This window comes from Nipponia nippon, unplaced genomic scaffold (assembly GCF_047370975.1).
Source record: "Nipponia nippon isolate SJK-2023a ecotype South Korea unplaced genomic scaffold, ASM4737097v1 scaffold_8, whole genome shotgun sequence".
In the NCBI taxonomy this organism is placed as follows: Eukaryota; Metazoa; Chordata; class Aves; order Pelecaniformes; family Threskiornithidae; genus Nipponia; species Nipponia nippon.
The window spans coordinates 45,958,619-45,980,772 of record NW_028262402.1 but is presented as its reverse complement, the minus strand read 5'-3'; the positions used below and the strand labels follow the sequence as shown (position 1 = coordinate 45,980,772).

Genomic DNA, 22,154 nt, shown 5'->3' with positions numbered 1-22,154 from the left:
CTTACTGTGGTTAAACTATTGCAAAGACAGTTTTGTATTACTAGTTTCTGTGCTTATACAAACTTGCAGACTGTATATACATTTAATTGATATTTATCTTGTGAAAATATATAATAGTACCAACTACGTTTTTTTGGGTGATAGAAGCTTCCTTTAGTAATTTTAATTCTTTTTTTCCTCTGAAGAATGAACTGCAGTTCTTTGTATTAAAATAATGTTTAGATGTATTGGCAAGGGGTGATCCAGCATCTCATTACTTTAGTAATCTGGTCGCAAAGAATAAGTGAATTTAAAGACATGTGAATGAAATAAATAGTTGAGGAGTTAGGTGACATAAGCATATTTAGCTTGATAAATAGGGTTTACAGATGTTTTAGAAAGGTGAGTCTTAAGAGGATGAAACTATGGCTTTATTAAGGTGCAGTATCTTTTGGTGATTAAAAAAAAATTGCAAGGCACTGAGAACACAGGAACAAGGGCAGCGATAGGTGATACATAGACTCTTCTGTTGAGTCTTAAAGGTAAAGATGAAATCTTGTCTCACATGGAAATAAAATCTTGTTTCGTAGCTGATGCTGTGCTCGTAGCAGTAGAATGGACCATTTCAGCACCAGCATTTAAAAATTCGAGCTGCGATGTAGATGCAACAAAGGTGGGAGTAGAGTTTAGAGGAGTCAGAATATGGGATGACTCTTGGTGACTTTTGGTCAGGTCTTATGTTAGGACCAGGTCTTAAATTGGGTGAGTTTGTTTTTCTAGCTTTTAAAATCGAGGCTATTGTATTTAAGATTTTCTTGTGAGAAGGTGCAGAAGAAAAGAATGAAATATTACACTTCCCATCAGAAGCTGATTATGTGGAATTACAAACTAGATAACAACTACTGTATTTGTTGGTACACTGACTTAATCTCCTAGTATAAACCATCTTTCATGCTTAAAATGATGCCTGTAATGCTTTGTAGTTTTTAAACCAATTGGATATTGTTATCTCAGTGGAAAATACCAGATGGTTTATGGAATAGTTCGTGTCTCTATCAATATCATCATGACTTAAAATCCACTAAACTTCCTGTGCTCCTGTTTCTTGTGTGTAATGCAGCAGTAGACTTTTCTGAGTAGCTGGTTTGGAATGTTTAAATCGCCTAAAAGGATCTCATGGAATCAATGCAGTAAAGTATTTCTGTTAGTGTCAGATTATATTTTCAGTTAGCAAATGCTAATATTTACTAGCAAAGGCAGAAAGACTTCTGTAACACTTACTGTGAATAAAAAAGAATTTTTCAATTTTATAGTACAGCATACAAGCACAAGTAAACTATACTAACACATTTTAATTATACCTTTATGCAGTAATTGAGAAGAGATTTAAATTGTTATATTGAATTACTTTGCATATTATGTTTTTTCTGTGATGTTGGGATCCGTTTGCTCAGGAGACCTTATGGTTCATCTGACAGTCGGACTAGCTTTAATTTCTGCCAGTTCAGTTACTGTACTTTCAAGTTTTTCTGCAGCTAAATCTGTGGTGCTGTTTTTGGCAGATGATGTCAGAATCTAAATACCCACAAAGTCTCAGTTTGTAAACTTAAGTTTTACAAATTAAAATCCAAAATGGTCAAACAGTTTATAAAACAATGAGTATCATGAGATTTCTGGTATTCTTCATGTTTCTTACGCTTATATTGCATCTCCTGGGTGTATATATACAAATAATATAGTCAAGCATGTTTGTTATTGTAGTTTTAACATCAGTTCTGTTTTGCAAGTTTTTTTAATATGCTTTGGGAATATATATGAAGTTTAATTTGAAACAGTTAATGAGTCTTGCTGAAAGACCACATTTACAAATATTGGTATTTTTGTTACAGAGAGACAGGGTGGACAGGCAGTTTTGGGAGCTTAATGAAGGTGTTCCTGCTGATGCATGATACTTTTATCCCCAAGTAAAACTGTGAACTTCTTTCCAAGAGAATAAACATTTTTCTCCCTCCTTTGTGACTTAAGAAGAAAACTAATGTGTACAAATGAAGGAGCCATAGCAAAGCAAAATATTAATTAAAAAAGGAATAGTTTGTACTACTAGTTTTGTTGAACTGAATTAACTTCAGTTAATTACTTCAGTTAATTACTGAAGTCCTGTGCAATAGCTAAAAATACTAGTTTGAAAGCTGGGTTAGGTGATTTAGTTTCTCACCTGTTATTACCTGTGCTCTTGAGTTTCTTGATTGTAGTAGTTTTATGTAATAATAAAATTATGTTGTACTTTGTTTTTAAGAAGGTGAACAAAAGGCTTAGTGTGTACTTATTAGCCAAGTGGTAAATTCACTTCTTTTTTCTTTTATTTTAATGACATAATGATGGGGAGTGTAGTCTGGATTGAATGCCCACTAGAGCAGTGATATACAGTGGTTTTTGTTTCTGACTGCTAGAGTGTTCATAGCACTTCTAGGAAAATAAATCACTTTGCAGCATATGCTTTGAGGTAATTATTATTTGTACAGAAGGCAAACTTTAGTCTAGCATATAAGGCTTTATAAAATACCTCAAGTAGCTTTAATGATGTGCAGTTAAACAAATTTAAGCAGTTCTCACGCTGGCATTATCCCCCTGCAATTCTAACTTCTTTTACTACCAGTATCTTTCATTGCTAAACTGTTGGCACATTTTCTAAACTGATCTTTTTTCCCTGACATTTTGTAGTTTCTTCTGTCATATTGCTGCATTTGTAATTTTTCCAGTGTTACTGGGAAATATTTTGTTTCTTGTCTAGGTTAGTACACACACCCAAGGTAGCTAGTTCTAGTAGTTAAACAAACTTGTGAATTGGGTCAAGATGCTTCAATATGGAGAAATATACAAAGCATTTTAGTCCTTCCCCTGCTACAGGCAGTCCTCTGATACACGCTGCTCTTCAGTGTGCATTCTCATAGCTAAGGCAGAGCTTTGTTAAACATGGCAGCATATGAGAAACCATGTAGTGAAATCCCTTGTAAGGTACTGTATGTTTATACTTTTGACTGTCAGATATGAGAATGATCATGGAATGGATGACAATGATGGTTACTTTAGTAAGTTTCATTGCAACACAGACATTTCTAAAGCAATGTAGAAACCTATGTGAATGAAGATGATCAATTTGCAAGAAACACATGGTTGAATGCTTCTGCATTTCATCCATTTCTTGATGGAATTTGAGGTTCTATTTAGAAATGAACCTGTAACAATAGCAACTTCGTGCTTTGAATAGTGTTCAGTAAGGCCCTTTGTGCCTTAATATCAGTATAAAGATAGTTCACAGTATTGTTTTACTTTTCCTTCCAGGATGAGATAACTTACAGGTTAAATATTTAATGATGTAATGGAAAGAACCTGTAAAGAAGTTTGTTAGAAACGAGCACGTTTCTTTACCACATAATACCTGAATGTGATATTACTGCACATAGAAAAGCTTCCATTTATTTTCAGCCTGTCTTGAGCTCACCGCTATGGTGTGGATTTTATTCTTGCATGAGAAAGATACTCACGTTGAATGAGAATAATTGTGTTTCTTGGACTTCGAAGGCAAACCACAAATTTATTTCATGATAAGGCAAAATCCTTGACTGGGGCAAAACATGGCATCTGTGAACTGATACACTGAGCTAATAAGAGTGTTACTTTTTCCTTTATTCAAAGAAAAGGAAACCAGCCTTGCAAAGCAACTTGAAACCATTCATTTCAGTGCTTCTTGTCTCCAGTAATAGTGCTTTGGGTACATGCCCAGCCCATATTAAAATGATTGGATGGAAACAGTTTAACCAAAATGCATTTGCTGATATGCCTGAAGGATAAATTTGTGCTTTAAACAAGTCATACTTCTTTGAACAACTAACCTTATTGGTCATCTGCTTCTCCTGTGCTTATACAAACACTGGATCAGCTTCTAGTCATGACTGGAACATCTGATAACTAAATGATTTATATTTGTTCTCTGAATAGTGTTATAGTTTGAAGTCAGTCTTCCAGAATGACAGAATATGACTTGGGATTGAATTATAGTAGAATTTTTTTCAGACACTGGAAGATTTTGAAAAGGTGTTACGTTATCTAAAAGTACTGTGTGACGTGAGGATTTTTTGAAAACTATCTGGATGACCAACATTGAGAGGCAGTGCCTAGCTTCTTTGCACCCCGTAGTGTCCATATCTGTTCAAACGCTTGGAGGCCTTCATCTGAAGGCTTGCTACCTTCTACTACGTGCTTTCTGCATTAATTTTCTTCATTGGTGGGAATTAAATGCCCAGGTTTTAAATATCTGATGTAGCTGTCTGGTTTTATGTATTTATATGAATCAGAGGAAAATTTCCGCTGGATGCATACATCAACAGTGGTGTTTTTCTGTTTTTCTGCTTACTAAGTGATCTATTCAGTGAGCTTTAAGGGCTAGTATGGATTTTACCTAGAATGAATTTCAATGCACAGTTTTTAATATATCTGAAACTTGACATGAGTGTATATTTGTGTTCCATATATGGGACGTATGTAGAAATTGCCAAGAGTCTGTATAGATTTTGCTCATCAGATAGACTAGATATGTATCTTATCAGTGTTTCTCTTTCAGACTGCAAATGGATACATCTTATTTTTTGAAATCCCATCAGCAAGAGACAAGTATCTTTATGAGCCAATGTATCCCAAGTAAGTATTCTAAACTTTCTTTACATCCCCACAGTGTGAAAAAATACGACTAGACAAGTCCTAAGCAGATGTTATGATATAAAATATTTCCTTCCAAAGTATGTTTTAAAACTTGATGAGTATATGAAGAATCATTCCTATGAGTTAGTCAGTTCAGAGGAGAAGTTGGCCTAATTGGTTTGCTGTGCTCTGTTAAGATTCCTTAGGCCCATCTTGGAAGTTCTCAAAATCCTAAATAGCTGGGTTAGAATTGTCTAATTTTATAATTTGACGTTGATGTTGAATTCATGATCTGTAACAAGCTTTAATAATTCCTTTTGAGTAACTCAGTTGAATAAGTCATGTTTCTTAGGAACTATTAGGGTGCAATATTTTAACAGATTCCCCCAATTTGTAATAACTTGGAGATTTTTGACATAAATGGGGAATAAATTCTCGATATTTTGGAAAGAATCTGAATCATTTTTAGTAAGAATACAAGTATTTTAGCTGCAGCATGTTACGTTGTCATTATAATCTTTTTTTCCTTACTGTGAATGACCGAATACATTTTATGTGTTAAAATGTGACTGTATGTTGGAGTTATTTGTGGTTGACTTAGTTGACCTTGGATTTGGCAAAATTGGGAAATATTTAGAAGAAATTAAAACCTCAAGGGGTGTATATATGTGTGTCTGTGTGTGTTTAGATAGGCAGAATCTGTAGTCATTGACGGGATCAAATTTGCCCACAGGAATAATAAAACTCTTGATTTCTCATGGGCTAGAAACTGTTTTTTTGATGTATCTATATATATACCTTCATCATTATGGTAATGCTAGTCAACTTAATTTTAAATTTTTTTCATATGCATAAAACAAGTTAAAGTTGATCAGTGGGTGTCTCCAAATTGACATCTATGAGGAGTATTGGATAACCTATGATGTCATGTAAGATGAAAACGTTTTGATTTTTTAAACCATAACTGTTAAACCATGAACATTAAAAAAAAAATAATCAAGTCTTCATGAACATTTAAATTTTAAATCTCTATTCTTTTACAAGTGCATATAGGAAGAAATGACTTGACAGGTAGTAAATGATTTCAGAGTGAATTCTTGCTTCACTGAGTGGAAAATTTTGTGCGTGTTATTAGTATAATGCATCTTTTGGCCTCTGAAATAGCCCTCAAAGCTCTGGAATTAAATGGAATTTACTGTTGCAACTTACTTGTCTGTTTTCCAAAAACTTAAGACTAATGCAGACAAGTTATATTACTTTATTTGCCTTTTCTGAGACCTGAATAGCATTTTTCAAACTGACTTTTCACATTTGACGTACTGTCATCAGAGGGAAAAAAAAAAAAAAGCAGACAACCTGTTGCTGCAACCTGTTGAAATAAATAAAGGGATAGTATATCTTCAGCTGTACATAATGCAAAAGAATAAACAGTAGTTTATGGTATGTTCTTCTTATTCTATTTGGCAGGTTTTTTTTATTGGCAAAATCTGAAAATATATGGAAGTATGTATCAAATATGCAGTAAAAGTTAAAAAAAGCTTTGGAAATTTTGTTTAGACATGCCACATGTAGGAAGGTTTGAAAATATTTGTTAAGCAGTCAATGACTAACCAGTCTAACTTTTATATAAAACATTGATAATTGATTTGTGTCGTCAACCTAAAAGCGTGTGTTTTATGAAAAAGTCTTTCTGTTAGCTATGTGTTGAATGGTCAAGATTTTAATATATATTTGTAGAGCCCAAAGGGGTATAATGCTGATTCTGTGGATGAGTAAGACAAAGTGTTTGTCCCTAGAGTGTTAATGATAGGTTGCTCACAATCTCCTAAGACTAATACATGCGCTTAACTTTAAGAAGATGAATGATCTCACTGAATTTACTGGGATTACTAATCTGTCTATATTTAGCCTTCAATTTTGAAAACCCGCATAAAAATACCACTCTTCTGGTTTTGTAGATCAAAAGAAAGACACAACCATTTGTGTGTGAATTATGCCTGCTGTGATTAATGTCAAATTATTCTATGAGTTATAATGATGGGATGAACTTTTTTTTTTTTGGTGCAGATACAGTGCACTGCCTGTGGGCAGTTTCACTAATTTGCTTTGTAGATCAAATACTAAAAAAAACCAACTGACCGGAAAAAAAAAAAACAAACCCAAAATGAACAAACAGACAAACTAAACCAAAAGCCCAGAATAGAAACTTTTCACTTTCTTCTGGCATTTGTTCGTTTTCCAAAGTCATTATTTCACTGAAATGCTTGGATTTCATTTCTACTGGACTGAACAATACCAAATTAATTTTGTTAGTTCTGAAGCCATTAAAGATCAGTGAAAGGCCTCATATGTGACTTGCCTTGTGCTTGAAAGGGGACATGTTACTGTGTTCTCCCACTGTAACAGTGTGTTCTTGGCTCCTTGCTCTGTGTTGGCAGCAGCGATTATGCAGCTGTGCCTTAAGTAAAGTCAGGTTGCTGACCCGATGGGGAAACCAAACCTGCCTGTCTCCCTTCTTTACCCCTCTCCGTCCCCTCTCCTGGATTCCAGTAGCTTGCAAGTTGGCATATAATAAAAGGCTGGCATTAGAAAATGGCGACTTTGAAGCAGCACAGAGCAGCAGTGCTGGGAAGTTCAAAAACATGGAGTGGCTGCTCAGTGATACTGGTATGATAATGCTCATGTGATAGTTCATGGTAAAGCAATTGCTTGCAACATTTTAACTTTCATGCAAATATTAATTATGACTTGTCCAGCTCTGTCTTATGTGGTTATTTACCTATGTTAGGCCAAGTGAGTGGGAGGGTGGTGATTTTTGCAGAGAGTATAAAGATGTAAGGCTGTCTCTGCGTTAGCAGTGTGATAGGACAGCTGCTGGAAATAAGTTAGTAGACACAGTGAAATGGGTGGACAACAGGTTCAAATGTAGGTCTCCACACTTGGCATATTTGAGGTAAAGGCTTTTTGTCTGCCATTCTTCTCTTTGGACACCTCCACAACATACCAGAAAGTTAAGAGATATTGTAGAATATCATAAGTTGTAGGAGTTTTTTTGTATGTTTGTTTTTTTAGCTAGTGAACACACTTCTGTCAGTGCTCCTAAAAGTTCAGTTTTATTGTACTTTTTAAAACTATGAATAATTCTTAATGTTGATGAACGGTCCATATTTACTAACTTTTTGTAAGCAGAACAAAGCCTGTTCTCTAGTATACTTTCTTTAAATGATAATCGCTAGTTCTGACAGAAACATAAAATTTCAATGTAGTGACTACAAAATTAAAGTAAAACTCTCTTAATACAACTTCAGCTTGAACAGAATTCTTAAGCAGTGCAGGTCAACGTAGTGAGGTGGTCGTGCACTGGGAGTACACACCAGTAACGTCCTCAGCTGCGCCAAAATTCTGGTGCAAGATTTTCTAGTTTAGTCAGTATCCTAAAGTTGAACTTGCAGCTAGGTTTGATCCCATACAAATGAAAACGTTGAGAAAGATTGTGTTTAAATTTTCCTGTCAGTTTAGGTCTCATTTAAATGAAATGTGTATATTTTACCGTAAATAAAAAAAAAAAAGTCAGAAAAGCAGGTCATAAGGTATATGATAGACAGATAGTTTCTTGGCTTTAGTTATTTTTGCAGTCTTCCAGATTGGGATCACTGCAGTAAAGTTACAGCTTTATGTGGTATTGGTATTTTTCAAATAACTGCTTTAAAATTTGCTTGATAGTGGTTTAGCCTTGATTTGAAGAAAAGCACCAAAAAAAGTTGCTGAAAATAAAAATCACTCCTCATTTGCCCATATGGGAGAGGGATGTTTGTGGAGAAAAAGTACAATCCTTCCAGTTTATGGTTGTTACTACACAGAGTTGTTTCTATATATGGCTGTTGAGCAAGATGATCCAAAAGAGCTTGCCTATATATGGTCTGTTAACAGAACTATTCTAGCATACAGTTATTGTATAAACTGTAATTACACTTGCAAAAGTTTTTTGCTGGTACAGCTTGAACGAAATGCCTCAAGGTATAAAACAAAATAAAACTGCATGGAAGGTGACAGAAACATTTTTGCTGTTTATAAGTCAATACACATTGCAGGATATCTAATGACAGTATGATTTTTAATTTTTTTTTAGGGCTAAGTCTTCTCACTCTTACAATCTAACCAACACAGGTTTAGTAGAAGAGCTAAAGCGTGAGTTGAGGCTAAGCTTTCATTGTGTTTGAGAATTCATTTGAATGCAAGAATCTGTGCTTCCCCTTATCTTTTAGTAGTGTGAAATAACCAGGTTTTGGAAAGTGAGGCTGACTGAACTCCCCCTGCTATTGTTTGTTTAAAAAGAGACAGAATCAGAGTCTAGGAAAATTGATTTCCTGTTTAAAAATGCCCATTTGGCATGACTTCCTCCTTTTCATATCAACCTATTGTAACGGTCTTTATATTCTGAAATTCAGTGTTTTAATGGAAGTGCTGGAATTCAAGATTATCAGTGTTTGTGGCTGGAGCCCACAAAAGCTTTTAAGTTTCTTTTATCAATATCTGAGGGCATAGCTCTTACAAAATTGAGAATATACGACATACTTTAAGATGGTGGAGTGGGAAATTCTTCTTAAATTCTTCTTCTCTTTTATACCTTTAGAGGTTAAATCAGTTTAAAATATACTTATGTAGATATGATAACGGTTAAGGAACTGACCTCTTCAGCATTATGCAAATTTTGTGTAAAATCCATTATTAGATTAATGTGATAAAACAAGTGCTCATATCATAAGCACAGCATTGTGTCATGAATTCTGAGTATTTGTATATTAAAAAGGAAGCTTTTTAAATGTTTGCTGGTGTCAACCAATAGTTTTTTGTCAAATTGTCGTATTTTAGGAATGTTATGAATTGCAGTTGTTCTATTGAAGAAAATATTTCTGGCTCTATTGATATTTGGCTAGGAATTGCTAGCCTGTTCTCAGAGTGAACAGACATTCATACTCAATGAAAACCTAAAGTATCCTACTTAATTTGTTAGACTAAAAACAGGAAAAAAAGCAGTAATTGTGTGGAGGTTTTGTGTTTTGTTTTTTAAATTGAGCCAGAATAGTTTGCAGCTTCATTCCAGCTCTTAGAGACTTTGCTCCAGTTCGGAGCAGACTTGGAAGAGAATCAGTGTTGGCCATTAGCCCGCATTCTGGGATACTTTCCTGCAGTGAGCACAAGTACAAAGTCCCACTTCAGTTAGTTCAGTCTAATTATACCACCTTATTACTAAAGTCATTACAAGATAAAACATGAAGAAAACGTATGTATGGTAAGATAATAGAATGGTAAAATAAAATTAATCTCCACCTGTGATACACTTAAGAAAAGTGGCAGTGCATACAAGCAAATTTGTAGCTTTGTCAGCTGTGGCAAGGTACAGTAATATTTTTTGGAGGAGTTTCTGAAGGAATTTATACAGATATTCCTTTGTTTCACAGTGAAGAGATGTGTAATATCATCACAGTAGAGACTTCCCTGTACTAAACTGATATTTCTGTTTAGAGTTCTGGCAAGGAGAGTGACTTAAGATTTGTCAGTTAAAGAGACAGCGTGTGGTGACTTAATGCTGAGGATATTCTTACCTTTAAAAAAGACAAAACCTAAAAAACTTTACATGGCTAATAAACTAAATATGGTAATTGGAGGTTCTTTTGCCTCGGATTTCCTCATGTCCTCAAGTGGAGACTGCATTTGGGGTTGGGGTGGAGGGAAGAGATACGAACGTTGCGTAAATTTAGAATGAGACCTCAATGCTGTAAATTTTTAATTTTAAAATTGAGGTTGTTTTCTAACCAGTATGGGCACGTGAACAAAGTACTGTTTATATCCTGGTTTACAATGCTGTATTGTTCCTTATACGTCTGATTACTGTATTCATGTCCTACTCTTTCTGGCACTTTTCAAAACTTTTTCCTTTTCTGTAGCAAGATGGTTTATAGGTGCCATAAATTAGTGGGGATTTTTTTCCTGATTCAGCGGACTTAAGATCAGTGTGTACAAAGGTTTTGAACTTTAAACTCTACAAGGGTAACTGATGAGCTGTACAGTTAATTAACTTACTAAATAATTTTTATTGGGAATTAAGCTTGTGCTAAACTTTTAACAGTGTGGTTTTCCCCATAAGTTGTTTTTGGCATAGGTTGGAAAATGTATTTTTAAAACTAGATTATTTGTAGAATTTTTTTTTTAACCATTATGGCACTTGCTAGCCTTTGATGTGGTTCAGGAGGTTTAAAATGTCGTCAAGAAATCTTTGCAACTGGAATAATAATTTGGTAAACCATTTAGCTTTTTTACGTGAATAGTTGATTAATATGCCAGCTAGTTATTTGTCTTCTCAAACCACAGAAACCTGTTATTACTCAATTGGGTAGAAACGGCTGTACTAAGAATTGCTTTTGTAAACGCTTATTCATTCTTTATAGTTGTTACCGTAGACTCTCTGTAAATTTTTGTGTGTCCAGCTCTTGCCAGTCTGTGCGCGGTTTAGCTCTGGATCCAGCCAGACATTTCATCTTCAGCTGGTGGCTGCCTGCAGTGTAGGGTGGAGAGACGCAGGTTTAGGGGTGAGAAGACACTAGCCGTATGGAAATCAAAGCTCATAGTGTAACTTTTTTACTTGTTTTAGAACCATTCCTAAAAAGCATGGTGGGCAGTGAATTGTTAGTGAAGAATCACACATTTAGAGGTGACGATGCAGGCTCTTTGAATCAGGTATAAAAAAAAAAATTAGTCCTCAGCTGTACAGACAATTCACTAACTGGTCACATGAACCATTTTAAAACGGTTAATAAACATTGTGTAATTGTGCTAATGCAACAGTAATAGCTGCTGTCAGTTTTTTGCTTTTGTGCCTTCAGGGAGAGCAACTTTGTTCTTGGTGGTGTAAATCATTTAGAAACATTGTTTGCCCTGTTTTTCTCACATGTATAATGCTCTTAATAATCAAAACATCAAGGTGTTGGGGTTTGTTTTTTTTTTATTTTTTTTTTTTTATTCCAAAAAGTACCACTGAAGAAACCATTTTAGCAGCAACAATTAAGAATATCATAGCCCCAAAGAAGTATAAAAATATTTTACCTTGTATCAATTATTTGTTCCAAAAATATTTACTGATGAACAAGTCTGGAGTCTTTAATATTTTTTTCAGTAAAATGTCTCCGCTACTTCCCAAGCAGCTGTGACTTGACTAGTGGGAAGGGATGCTAGTGACTTGTTTGTTGTTTGTTTGGTTGTTTTAATTAATGCAATATCTGCCATTAACCACACTAGGGTTTTTTTGGAAGCACAATATTCGTTGACCGTGAGAGCGTCTCTGAACTTTTCTATACTACTATCCAGCCATAACATCTACCTGTATTACTGTGATTACCCCAGATAGTAAGGTGGAAACTTAAATCCTAATCTAACGCTATTTCTACCTCTGGAATAGAATTCTCCAGTAATAAGCAGAAAACAGGGAACATTATTTTGAAAAACTGAACATTATTTTGAAATACTTAGAACCAACTAAAAAAGATGTTTTATATACCTTAATTACAAATTATAAAGAAGTCCATAAGTACATACTTTCAGATTCTGCTGTAATTAACGTCCGGATTATTTCTTAGTTGCTTCTGCTAGCAGTGACTAAGTCTGGTAATGATATTTCTGAGTGAGTTTTGTCCATGGACCATGCTGTATCCTGTAACCGCTGTGCATGTAGTGGAGGACATAATGCAGTTCTGTGCTGCTAGAAAAATCAGCTGGCTGGTGTCCTGTTTCTTCCCTGAACCTCCCCTCGCCCCAGGTAGCAAACTCCAAGGAAATTCTTCCTCCCAGTTCAGAGGAGGCTAGCTGACTCTGCTTTTGTGTGGTGCTGCCTCCTTCTTGAATTTAGGATGCTTAAGGTTTGTTGATTGTGGGTTTTTTGTGTGTGTGTGTGTGTTAAATACACTTCTCCGTTTTCTCATAGTTGCATCTAGCATCATAGTTTGAGCTTACAGTTTTTTCTTATAACAGAATTGAAGTCTTACTTCCAGAGCCGGTTCTTCCCCTGTAAGAAGATCAAATGAATACAAAAAATTATGGCTTCATGCTAAGAATTTTAGCAATTCACTTATTTGTAGGCTCCTCTTTAGTTCTGGGGAAGCCAGCTTTGAACTGAACAGCCGGAGAAGGTTAATGTGGGGAAAGCTTGAGAGAATTGGAGTTTGGAGAAAGAGGGCAAGCCCTTAAGGGAGACTTACGTTTACCATTCCTCTTTATCCTTACTTAAAAGGGGATTCATGAGATACAGTTACATAGGCTTTCAACATCTGAAAGACATTTTGTTACACTGTATAGTAATCTGTTTTCTGTGAAAAAGCATATCACTGGTGATATGCTAAATAGGGAAGAGAGAATGAACCGGGTGGTTTAAAAAATACACCTTGACCTTCAATTCAGATCTGAAACTTCCCCATAAACCTTGTATTCTACCTTTAAAAAAACAGCCTGGTATTCCTAATCTTTCCATGTTTGGGGTTTTCTTGGATTGCAGATGTAGTGGGAGATTTTTCTCAGTTCTGAGTATTAAGAGATTTTATTTGCAGGTTTAGTTACATTAACAGATGCTGTGCGGATAGAAGTGAAATAATTTATTTTGACACGCAGCTGGTTGGTCCCTGGAATGTGTCCGTTCCTCTCAATTCTTGTGCAAAAGTGAGTTACTTAAAGTTTGGCTGCAACGGTAGCAGATGCTGATGTGGCAACCCAGACCAAACATTCTTTCCTGCTTCTGTCAGCAGTGCACATTCTTCGTTTAAAGGTCAAAGTAACTTGACTAGTAAGGCTGACTCATGCAGATGTGGACTATGTGAATGCAGCGTATTTTGATTGCGCTCCCTTTGCACCCATAGTAAGGGTTTCTTTTTGAATCAATGAATTTGACATAATCACAGGCAATGAATTAAAATACCGATGTTTTGGAGTTTTTCATGATGATAGTGCCTCAGTGGAAAAAGATATACTCCGCAGATGGTAACAAACTTGCTGAAACTGGCTCGTGAAACTGAAAATATTCAAATTTCTTGCAGACTATTTTTATCAAAGATGTTTAAAGAAAAAGAAGCCTGCCCACATGGAGACTTGAAATTCTCTTCCAGCAAAGGATGTCTTTTAAACCATGTTGTTCTCATTCTGGCTTTATATTTGTGCTGTGCAGAAACACTATGTTTATACTTGGTTATGTACCTCAGTCAGTTCCAACAGGCATGTTATATGGTGTGTTATACATACATAACTGTAACATTTATGCATTACACACCCCCTTTCTCTCAGTTTTAGTTGTTTGCTTACAAGATTCAGTTGTACCACTGATTCTTGATAACCCAGAGTCATTTCATCTTGCTTGGGAGTATGCTATCTGAACCTCTATGACCACATGGGTTGAAAGGCACGTCTCCAAACACCTGGGGTTTTCTAAGTCTTTCTGCAGCCCCCAGGATGCTTCATTGCAGATAGTGACATAGAGATTTTAAGGAATTAATCCTGCATGATGTATTTTTTTATCTGTGAAATCCTTGACTAAAAGGTACCAGGCCAAATCAGGTGGATTTGGCTTCATGAACTTAAAGAAATGCAGTCTCATTTACCATTTAGAAAAAACTGCAGCAATCCCACAATACTAGTATTAACTACTCAACTTTTTTGTTTTTTAATGTCAGGCCTCTTGTCAGTCCGTGATAGCTAGCTTACATGAAGGGCTACTCTTTCCCAAGAGAGCTGTATTTTGTAATTAATTTTCTTTTGAAATGAAAAACAAACATTTTAATAATTTAATGTTCATACAAGTTACCACCTGTGGGTGGTAGATTAATGAACCTTACAGTAATTTTTTCTCACTTTTTGCTGTAATCCTTCATGGTCGCCATGGTTTTGTTCTGGAAAGATGTTACTACTTCTGTCTGCTAACTCCAGAATGTTTAAGTTGCCTCAGTCTTACCTTAGCTAGCATATATCTTTGTCCTTGCTGCATAAGTAAAGGTGTAATATTCATCAAAGAATAACAGATATGAATTTTGTGTTTTACTATGAAATGGTAATGGAATTAAGGAACTTGATATCCACTGAAATAACCAAGGCAGGAAAGAGATGGAGGTATCCTTGTGGTGTTAAACTTACCTAAAACTGCAACTGCTTTGGTTTCTGCCATGTCTTAGGCAGTTGCATTGGCTACTCTGGTGTAAAAGAAAATAAGTGTTCTGTCAGTTAAAATCCAGGTAACAGGTACCTACACAAATCTATGTAATCTTTATTTCTGACGAATGAAGTTATACTAAACTCTGACTTGTCTGCAGTGCCTGTTTCATGCATAGTTTGCTTTGTTTACTAGCATAATGCTCTTGACAGGGATGAGCTGGATGACATGTTACAATACTTACAATTGTAGGTCAGTTTTCATTTAAAAAAAAAAAGTTAATGAAACACATGACACATCTGACAACCCAGACAAATAAGGAATACTTTAATGATGCTGTATTGAGTTTTAAAATAACTGCATTTCGTTAGAGAATGAAATATGAAATTTAAAATAAGGAAAATTAAAAATTGGAAGCTTTCTACATCTAGATATTGATACTGTGTAAAGGTCTGTTTAAAGGAAGAGAATCAGTATTCAGTCTTCTCTTTTATTAGTGGGTCTTATATTTATTGTTTATTTGCTATAGGGAGATATATTCTTATGAATTACTGTAATAAATGTCTACCTGTTGGGTTATGCATGCTGAATTAATAGTATAAACATTGATATGGCAAAAGGAACTGAAGAAGCATGAACATTTTACAGTCTATAGTATCTGTAATGCATCTTGGCAAAGAATAAATTGGAGATACTTAAAAATTCAACACAATTAATGGAAACAGTTGAATACCATTTTATTGAATCAGAATTTGCATTAATACGTATCACTTGTTTTAGGATTATTAAGACAGGCCACATAGTTATTGTAATGTTCATTCTCTGGTCATTGTCTTATTTTGCTTACATAGTCTTTATAGGCATATAGGATAATATGACAGACTAAACTTTTTACACTAAAATTATGTCCTAGGTATTAAGTGCTGCTTGTGGAAGGTTGCACGTGAGTGTCTGTTGTGTGTATATATAAGGGGAAAAAAACCCACAGGAATGTAAGTCAGTAACTCTTATCACTTTTGAGGGACATCTTGTTTCAATTGTAGTATATCTCTTTTATTTTAGAGGAAGCCCACATCTAAAGGGAACCCCACATTATAAGGAGGAACAATGTGCTCCTTCATTATGTCTAGAAATGAAGAAAGTGCTGGACTTGCAAGCGTCTATCACAAGGTATGCTCACTAATCATGTCTTAAGAATTTTTCTGCATATAGCGGTTACTTGTTAAAAAGTGAAGGGGAAACTGGATGGAAAAAGCTTCTAGTAAGTTTTTAGACTTATTAATAGTAAGGACTAATAGTTACTAATAGTAAGTTACTAATAGTAAGTCTGAGGAGGTAAAAAAGTAAATTGCTGTTTAAGAATTCCTTCTTTCTGTGCTTGGCTATACTGATATTTTTGGCATATAGAAGTATATAGCACATGTATGTTCAGTATTACATTATGTTACTGTAAATATGTTTGTCCTTCAGCTCATAGTATGGATTAGAGATTTCATGGAGACATAGGTACATAAGAGCAAAACTGCCTGTAGCTTTTCAACATTTCTCCAGCTGCTGCAGAGGGGCCCTGTTTGTCCTGGAAAAACTTTTTGTTAACCTCTTCTTTTTTTTTTTGTGGTGATTGTCTTCCCTATAAATAAGCTTTGAACATGCTAAATAAGTGTGTGTGAAAAGTTGGTGAAACTCCATAGCATTGGGGTGGGGTGGGAAAGTAACAAAGTGCTATTTGGGAAGAGGCCCCATAGGAGAAAATGGATGTTGGAAGAAATGCAGTATGTACTGGAAAAAGGTTTTCTGGGAGGCTGCAGGTTATCTGCGTGGAAATAGGTTAACAATAGTTTTCAGAATTTTGGAGATGTTTAGGGAAGGATTTAGGAGAAGTCTAATTTCTGCTTCATTAATGGGCTTAGACCGTGGGTTAGAAAGTGTTGTGGATTATTTACAGCCTAGGCAATATTGGTAATTTTCTAGGATAGATGAATAATTGATTGTTGGCAGTAATGTCTTACGTTTAGTCAAAAGTATTAAAATGATCTTCAACAGTTCATATACCAGTTAAACAGTTACTCTAACAATACAGACTAGTTCATGAACTCTGATTCCTGGAGAAAAAGAGAGACAGATACCATATTTTGTCAGCTTGGTACCTTTACTGTCTAGAGGATTTTGGCACTTCGTTTGTGACTTATTTGATGTAACTTTTCAACATAGTTGCTGATACAAGAAGCAGTAATATGGTGTTTGTTGCGTTAATTAATGTTTCTGTGACATTGATTTGAGAAGCAGTTTTTTAGGGAATGACAAATACGTTTGTTAGTTTGCAGTCCATGTTAGAGGATCTACTTGTTGCTACTGCTGATGGATTTCTCCATCTCGTTCACTGGGACGGTATGACCAATGGAAGGAAGGCCATCAACCTATGTACAGTTCCATTTTCTGTGGACCTGCAGTCTTCTCGAGGTAGGTTTTGGGTTTTTTTTTTTTCTTTATTGGCGAAATACCATCTAACATAAAATATTATGTCTGTTCTCAAGCAGAGATGAGAAAAATGTGCCTTTTGTAGATGTGAATAAAATAGTCTGTTTAAATCAATTTTTTCTGTGAAGTAATCAGTAAACAACTGAAAAGTCTGTTGTCTTGCAATGTCACTGTGTTCACGTATTTTTAAATTACTGGTATTTTCTCAGCAGGTTCATTTTTGGGCTTTGAAGATGTTTACATCAGAGATATGGAATACTGTGCCACGCTTGATGGTTTTGCAGTTGTTTTTAATGATGGCAGAGTTGGTTTCATTGCACCAATGTCAAGTAGATTCACTGCTGAGGTATATTTCCTTTAGTATTTCTAGCATGCTCTCTACAATAAATGTGTTTTCCTTGGTCTCTGCATTTCAGTTAGCTTTCTATTTTAAATTCTGTTCAGCTGCAAAGAAATTAAAATTTATCAACTGTTTAAGAGATAATGTAAGAACAAGACTATATTTCTTACCATAATTTGAACTAGATTGTTCTAGGGCTAGTGCCTGTGTATGGGAGAGCATAATTGATAGTAGATTTAATTTTTGTTTATTGCTTCAAAATGTCATTATAGTTCTGAGATCTTCTCACTGTCTCTGCAACAGACTTCCTGTTGCTAGTTATAAGTGAGGTGATAAGAAGTGGTTTCTCCTATGGCAAAGTATCATAAGTGCTATTTCTAGCTTTTAGCCATAATCAAGCCGAACTCTTAGCCTAACTCTTAGCATAGTGACAAGCATACTTCAGAATTTGTTTTAAAGGAGTCTTTTCCAAGTTAAGTGTTTTCTTACCTGTAATTCAGCCTACGGACTGTACTACATTGTGTCATTAGATCTCTTCATCTTAATTACAGAAAACCCAGAAGGATTTGTGTAGTCTGTCCCAAACTCCTTCCCACACAATATCTGCAATTTCAGCTGTTGCAGATGGGAATTTATTTTCCTGTTTTGTGTTTTGTCTTCATCCTTAGTACCATCTACTGATTTTTTAACGCAGTATCAGGGATATTCTTGCCTTATAGGTATTGACTTGCTTTGGTTATTCAGAGCTCTGATAAACAGTTTCCTTACATACTGACATCTTTCTGTAGTTTTTATTAAGAACAATGAAACCTGTTTTACATGTACCAGATTTTGTTTATCTCAGCCATGTCAGTTAATACTGATATTTGCAATAGAAATTTTCTGAGGTGGTGAAGGTCAACTGGCAGATCTGTAATATGGCGTACGTGGGTATTACCTGGGTAGAAGCTGACTATTAGGAATAAAAGCACTGTTTAACCAAAAATTCTGTGAATTCCTTTCTTTACAGCAGCTCCATGGTGTTTGGGCACAAGATGTGATTGATGGAACTTGTGTGGCAGTAAATAACAAATACAGGCTAATGGCATTTGGATGTGCCAAGTAAGTTTTGTAAGCCTGGTTCATTGCGGGGGGGAAATGATTTCATTATAAAGCTTAAGTACTAGTTTCTTCTTACCAAGTTGTGTTGCAAGAGCTGTAAAGATGAAAACGATCGGTCCTCCTAGAGGTAGTACAATCTGCTCTGCCAAGAAGGTAGGAGGGAAGAAGAAAGAAATGGTTGCTTGCTTGAACTGCAGTTTAAACTGATGCTTGCTGTTCAGCTCTGGAAAAAAATTAAAAGGTAGCTGGACCAGTAGTAAGGATTGGAAAGTGCTGCCGTCCCAGTTAATATCAAAGCAGGATTATAAAGTCAGTTTTAAGCAGCTAATTGTAATAATATTGGACAAGAATCAACACTTCGCACCCAACTGAGAAAATGCTCTGTGAAGTGTTGATTTGGTCAGGAAAAATATTGTCTGTTCGAGTAACTGTGAGTATGTATAAATCAAATGTTGCAAAAGTGCTTTTAGTGTGTTTTGCTTATTGCTCCTTCAAGACAGTCCCTCCTGTGTAATACTGCTTTAGCTGGTCTAGAGTGCAGCTTTTTTTTTTTTTAATTGTATTTTATTCGGTTTTTAGAGCATTCAAAAGATCTGGGTCGTTTAGTCTTCAATTGTCTTCTTAAGAAATAGTATTCTTGGTTGTAGTAACAATGCAGTGTGTTGGTGTTTGCCTCTGAAACAGGAATAGTTACTATAATTCATTCATCTTGGTATGCATTAGTACACTCCTGATGAAACTTTAGCACTTGGTGAATACTGACTTCCCTCATGGATTGTCTTCCAGTTGGAAACCATAAATATATGTGGATTGTGTGTGCATGTGTATTTTCAGAGAATCAAATAGTCGTAGTGCATTGGTTATTACAGGGCTGGTGTTTTGGGTCCTCCACTGTCTTCTGGAAAGTATCTTACAGATTTGTTTCATAAAGTTCTTTGAGTGTTACTTGACACAATGTTTCTGTTCTAGATAAATTTGGTATTGGTGAGAAAAAAGCAGCTTTTATTTTACTCTTGAAACTGATGAGAAATCCAAATGATCTGTAGTCTAAAGCATGTGTAATCTCTTCCAGCGGCTCTGTGCAGGTTTATACAATAGATACCACTACTGGCGCCATGCAGTTTTCTCATAAATTGGAGCTGACACCAAAACAATATCCTGGTGAGCTACTTTTACTGCTAGAATTTTCCAGCTGTTTTTATGGTATTAAAGAATATTTTTATCCATGGCTAGTTAACAGCTATTTGTTGTTTGCATTATCACCAATGGGATCAGTATTTGCGTTTGTTCTTTTAGCTGCTTGCTTTTAACTGACTTTTGGATGTGTTTCATATGTGGGGGTCTGGGGATGTTTTTGTTGGGTTTTTTTGGGTGTTTTGGTTTTTTTTATTTTACTAAATCTGAATCTGAGTTAGCAGTTTACAGACAGTGCTGCTTCTGGTTGTTCGTTTTTAAATGCTGCAGATCTTAGTAGTTCCTACATGTAGTCTTGAGATTACTTTTCCATTACTCACCTGAGAAAATGACAGATTATTGTCAAAACTGATAATGAATATAATAGAGGTGTGAATTAACTTGAAATAACTGACATGTAGGGTACAGAAAAAAATTGAGTAATTCAGCACCCTGCCTGAACTGCAGTGAACAAAAACTCAATGGAATTTTTTGTGTAGTAGTGGTGAGCATTGCAGGCTTGAGAGTGAGGAACGTATAAAGTGGGTAAATTGCATCCTCAGCTGAAAATGTGTGTGCCTAGTAGGTTTCAACAAAAAAATCAAATCTGTAAATAATAGAGTTTTACAGTTGTGCTAAATGCCGTGTTAGAGGTTTCAATAGAGGAATATAAAATCTTTTGTCCTAAAAATCATTTTGCCATAATTGCAGTTCTATGGTTGCGTCATAGCACAGTGTATTTCTGGGCTGTTTTCATGTATTCTTAGTTTCCTATGAAACCAACTGTGTATTGGAAAGGAAACGTGAATTCTTCATTTGCTACTTATTCATTTTGAGATGGTCAGTTTTATGAATGCAACAGTTAATTGAAAGATCAAATATTTATTTCCATATATTTTTGTTTCTACTCTTATGGTGAAAGCAATTGAAGGACATTTGATGTTTTTCACATGGTATTTTATTGTCTGTTTTTAAACAGATATTTGGAATAAAACAGGACCTGTTAAACTAATCAGATGGTCACCTGATAGCTGTGTTGTGATGGTGACGTGGGAGTGTGGAGGCTTGTCCTTATGGAGTGTTTTTGGTGCTCAGCTTATCTGTACTTTAGGAGGTGATTTTGCGTGAGTATTGTTAATGAAATTGTAAAAGATTTTATTAGAAAACTTTATTTTTCTGATTAAAAGCATTTAATTAGAAACTAATTCACTGAATTAGCTTTTAAAAATATTTTTCTGTTACAATTTCTTAGATATTGGAATCATTTAATAATATTTAGGAAGGGATCATTTGAATATAAATGAAAATGTATTATTTTCTTTCTCTAGTGGTCTTTTTGGCCATAAAAGCAAATTACCCTAAAGGCAGGCTTTAGCAGGCAAATATTAAAATTCCCTCAATGCCAGTATATATTTGCTGAAAATGTGCTAACATCCAGAAACCACAATTCAAACAGTGTATCCTAGACATCTGACAATTGCATTGCCTTTTATACAGTGTCATGGATCAAAAAGGCTTTATAGTTTGAGGTGAGGTTCAGTATCAAACCATACGACAATACAAAGATAGGAAGATAATTTCTTATTTTGATGAAGTTATTTCCAAACTCAAACTTGTTCTGTTCTTTTTTAAGGTACCAATCTGATGGTGCCAAGAAGGACCCTCTAAAGATCAGTTCTATGGTAAATATGAATGTAAAAATACTATAATAGGATGGCTGTTAATTTTTTACATTATTTTTAGTAAAACAGATTTTCAGAAAATCAAACTGGCTTTCTTTAGCTTTATTACTTTTAAAGAGTAAGGTGCCTTTACTACACTTCCTAACATCAGTGTATTGAAGGAAGAGGGAAAAGGGGACAGCTGATGATTTCCCCCACCCCATGTATACACCTGATCATAAAGTGTGCATGGCATCGATTTTCTTGGCTTTGCTTTTAATATTAAGAATGAACACTTCGGGTTTTCCGTAATATCTTTTTGGTTTTTAACCTGGTGCTGTATTTCAGAATACAATGAGACACAGAACAACACTAATTGTAAACTTACTTCTCTAAAATTACTAGCTTACCTTTGGCTGTTGAAGTAGTTTAGCTCAGAACATGAATTCAAGAGAAACTTAGCTGCTGTTGTTTTAATACAAACTAATTAATATGAAATCCTGCAAGTCTGTGAAATCAGTAGATGTTGTTAAATATCAAA

The 22,154-nt window shown here is 35.1% G+C and overlaps 1 protein-coding gene across 13 annotated transcripts in view; it reads left to right on the top strand.

The window, feature by feature from the left end:
- RIC1 (RIC1 partner of RAB6A GEF complex) overlaps positions 1-22,154 on the top strand; it is a 57,107-nt gene that overhangs the window by 11,834 nt on the left and 23,119 nt on the right. For 8 of the 13 annotated variants that reach the window (XR_015700994.1, XM_087741935.1, XM_087741931.1 and 5 more), the window contains 8 exons: positions 4,601-4,677; positions 15,923-16,030; positions 17,178-17,320; positions 17,548-17,684; positions 18,688-18,779; positions 19,852-19,982; positions 20,932-21,076; positions 21,586-21,634. Coding sequence is in view for 12 of the 13 variants with exons in the window: in XM_087741935.1 (XP_087598061.1) it covers positions 4,601-4,677; positions 15,923-16,030; positions 17,178-17,320; positions 17,548-17,684; positions 18,688-18,779; positions 19,852-19,982; positions 20,932-21,076; positions 21,586-21,634 (882 nt within the window). In the remaining variant the exon portion in view is untranslated. The remainder of the gene's footprint in view (positions 1-4,600; positions 4,678-15,922; positions 16,031-17,177; positions 17,321-17,547; positions 17,685-18,687; positions 18,780-19,851; positions 19,983-20,931; positions 21,077-21,585; positions 21,635-22,154) is intronic. The other 5 variants (XM_087741934.1, XM_087741930.1, XM_087741929.1 and 2 more) reach the window with 3 other exon arrangements.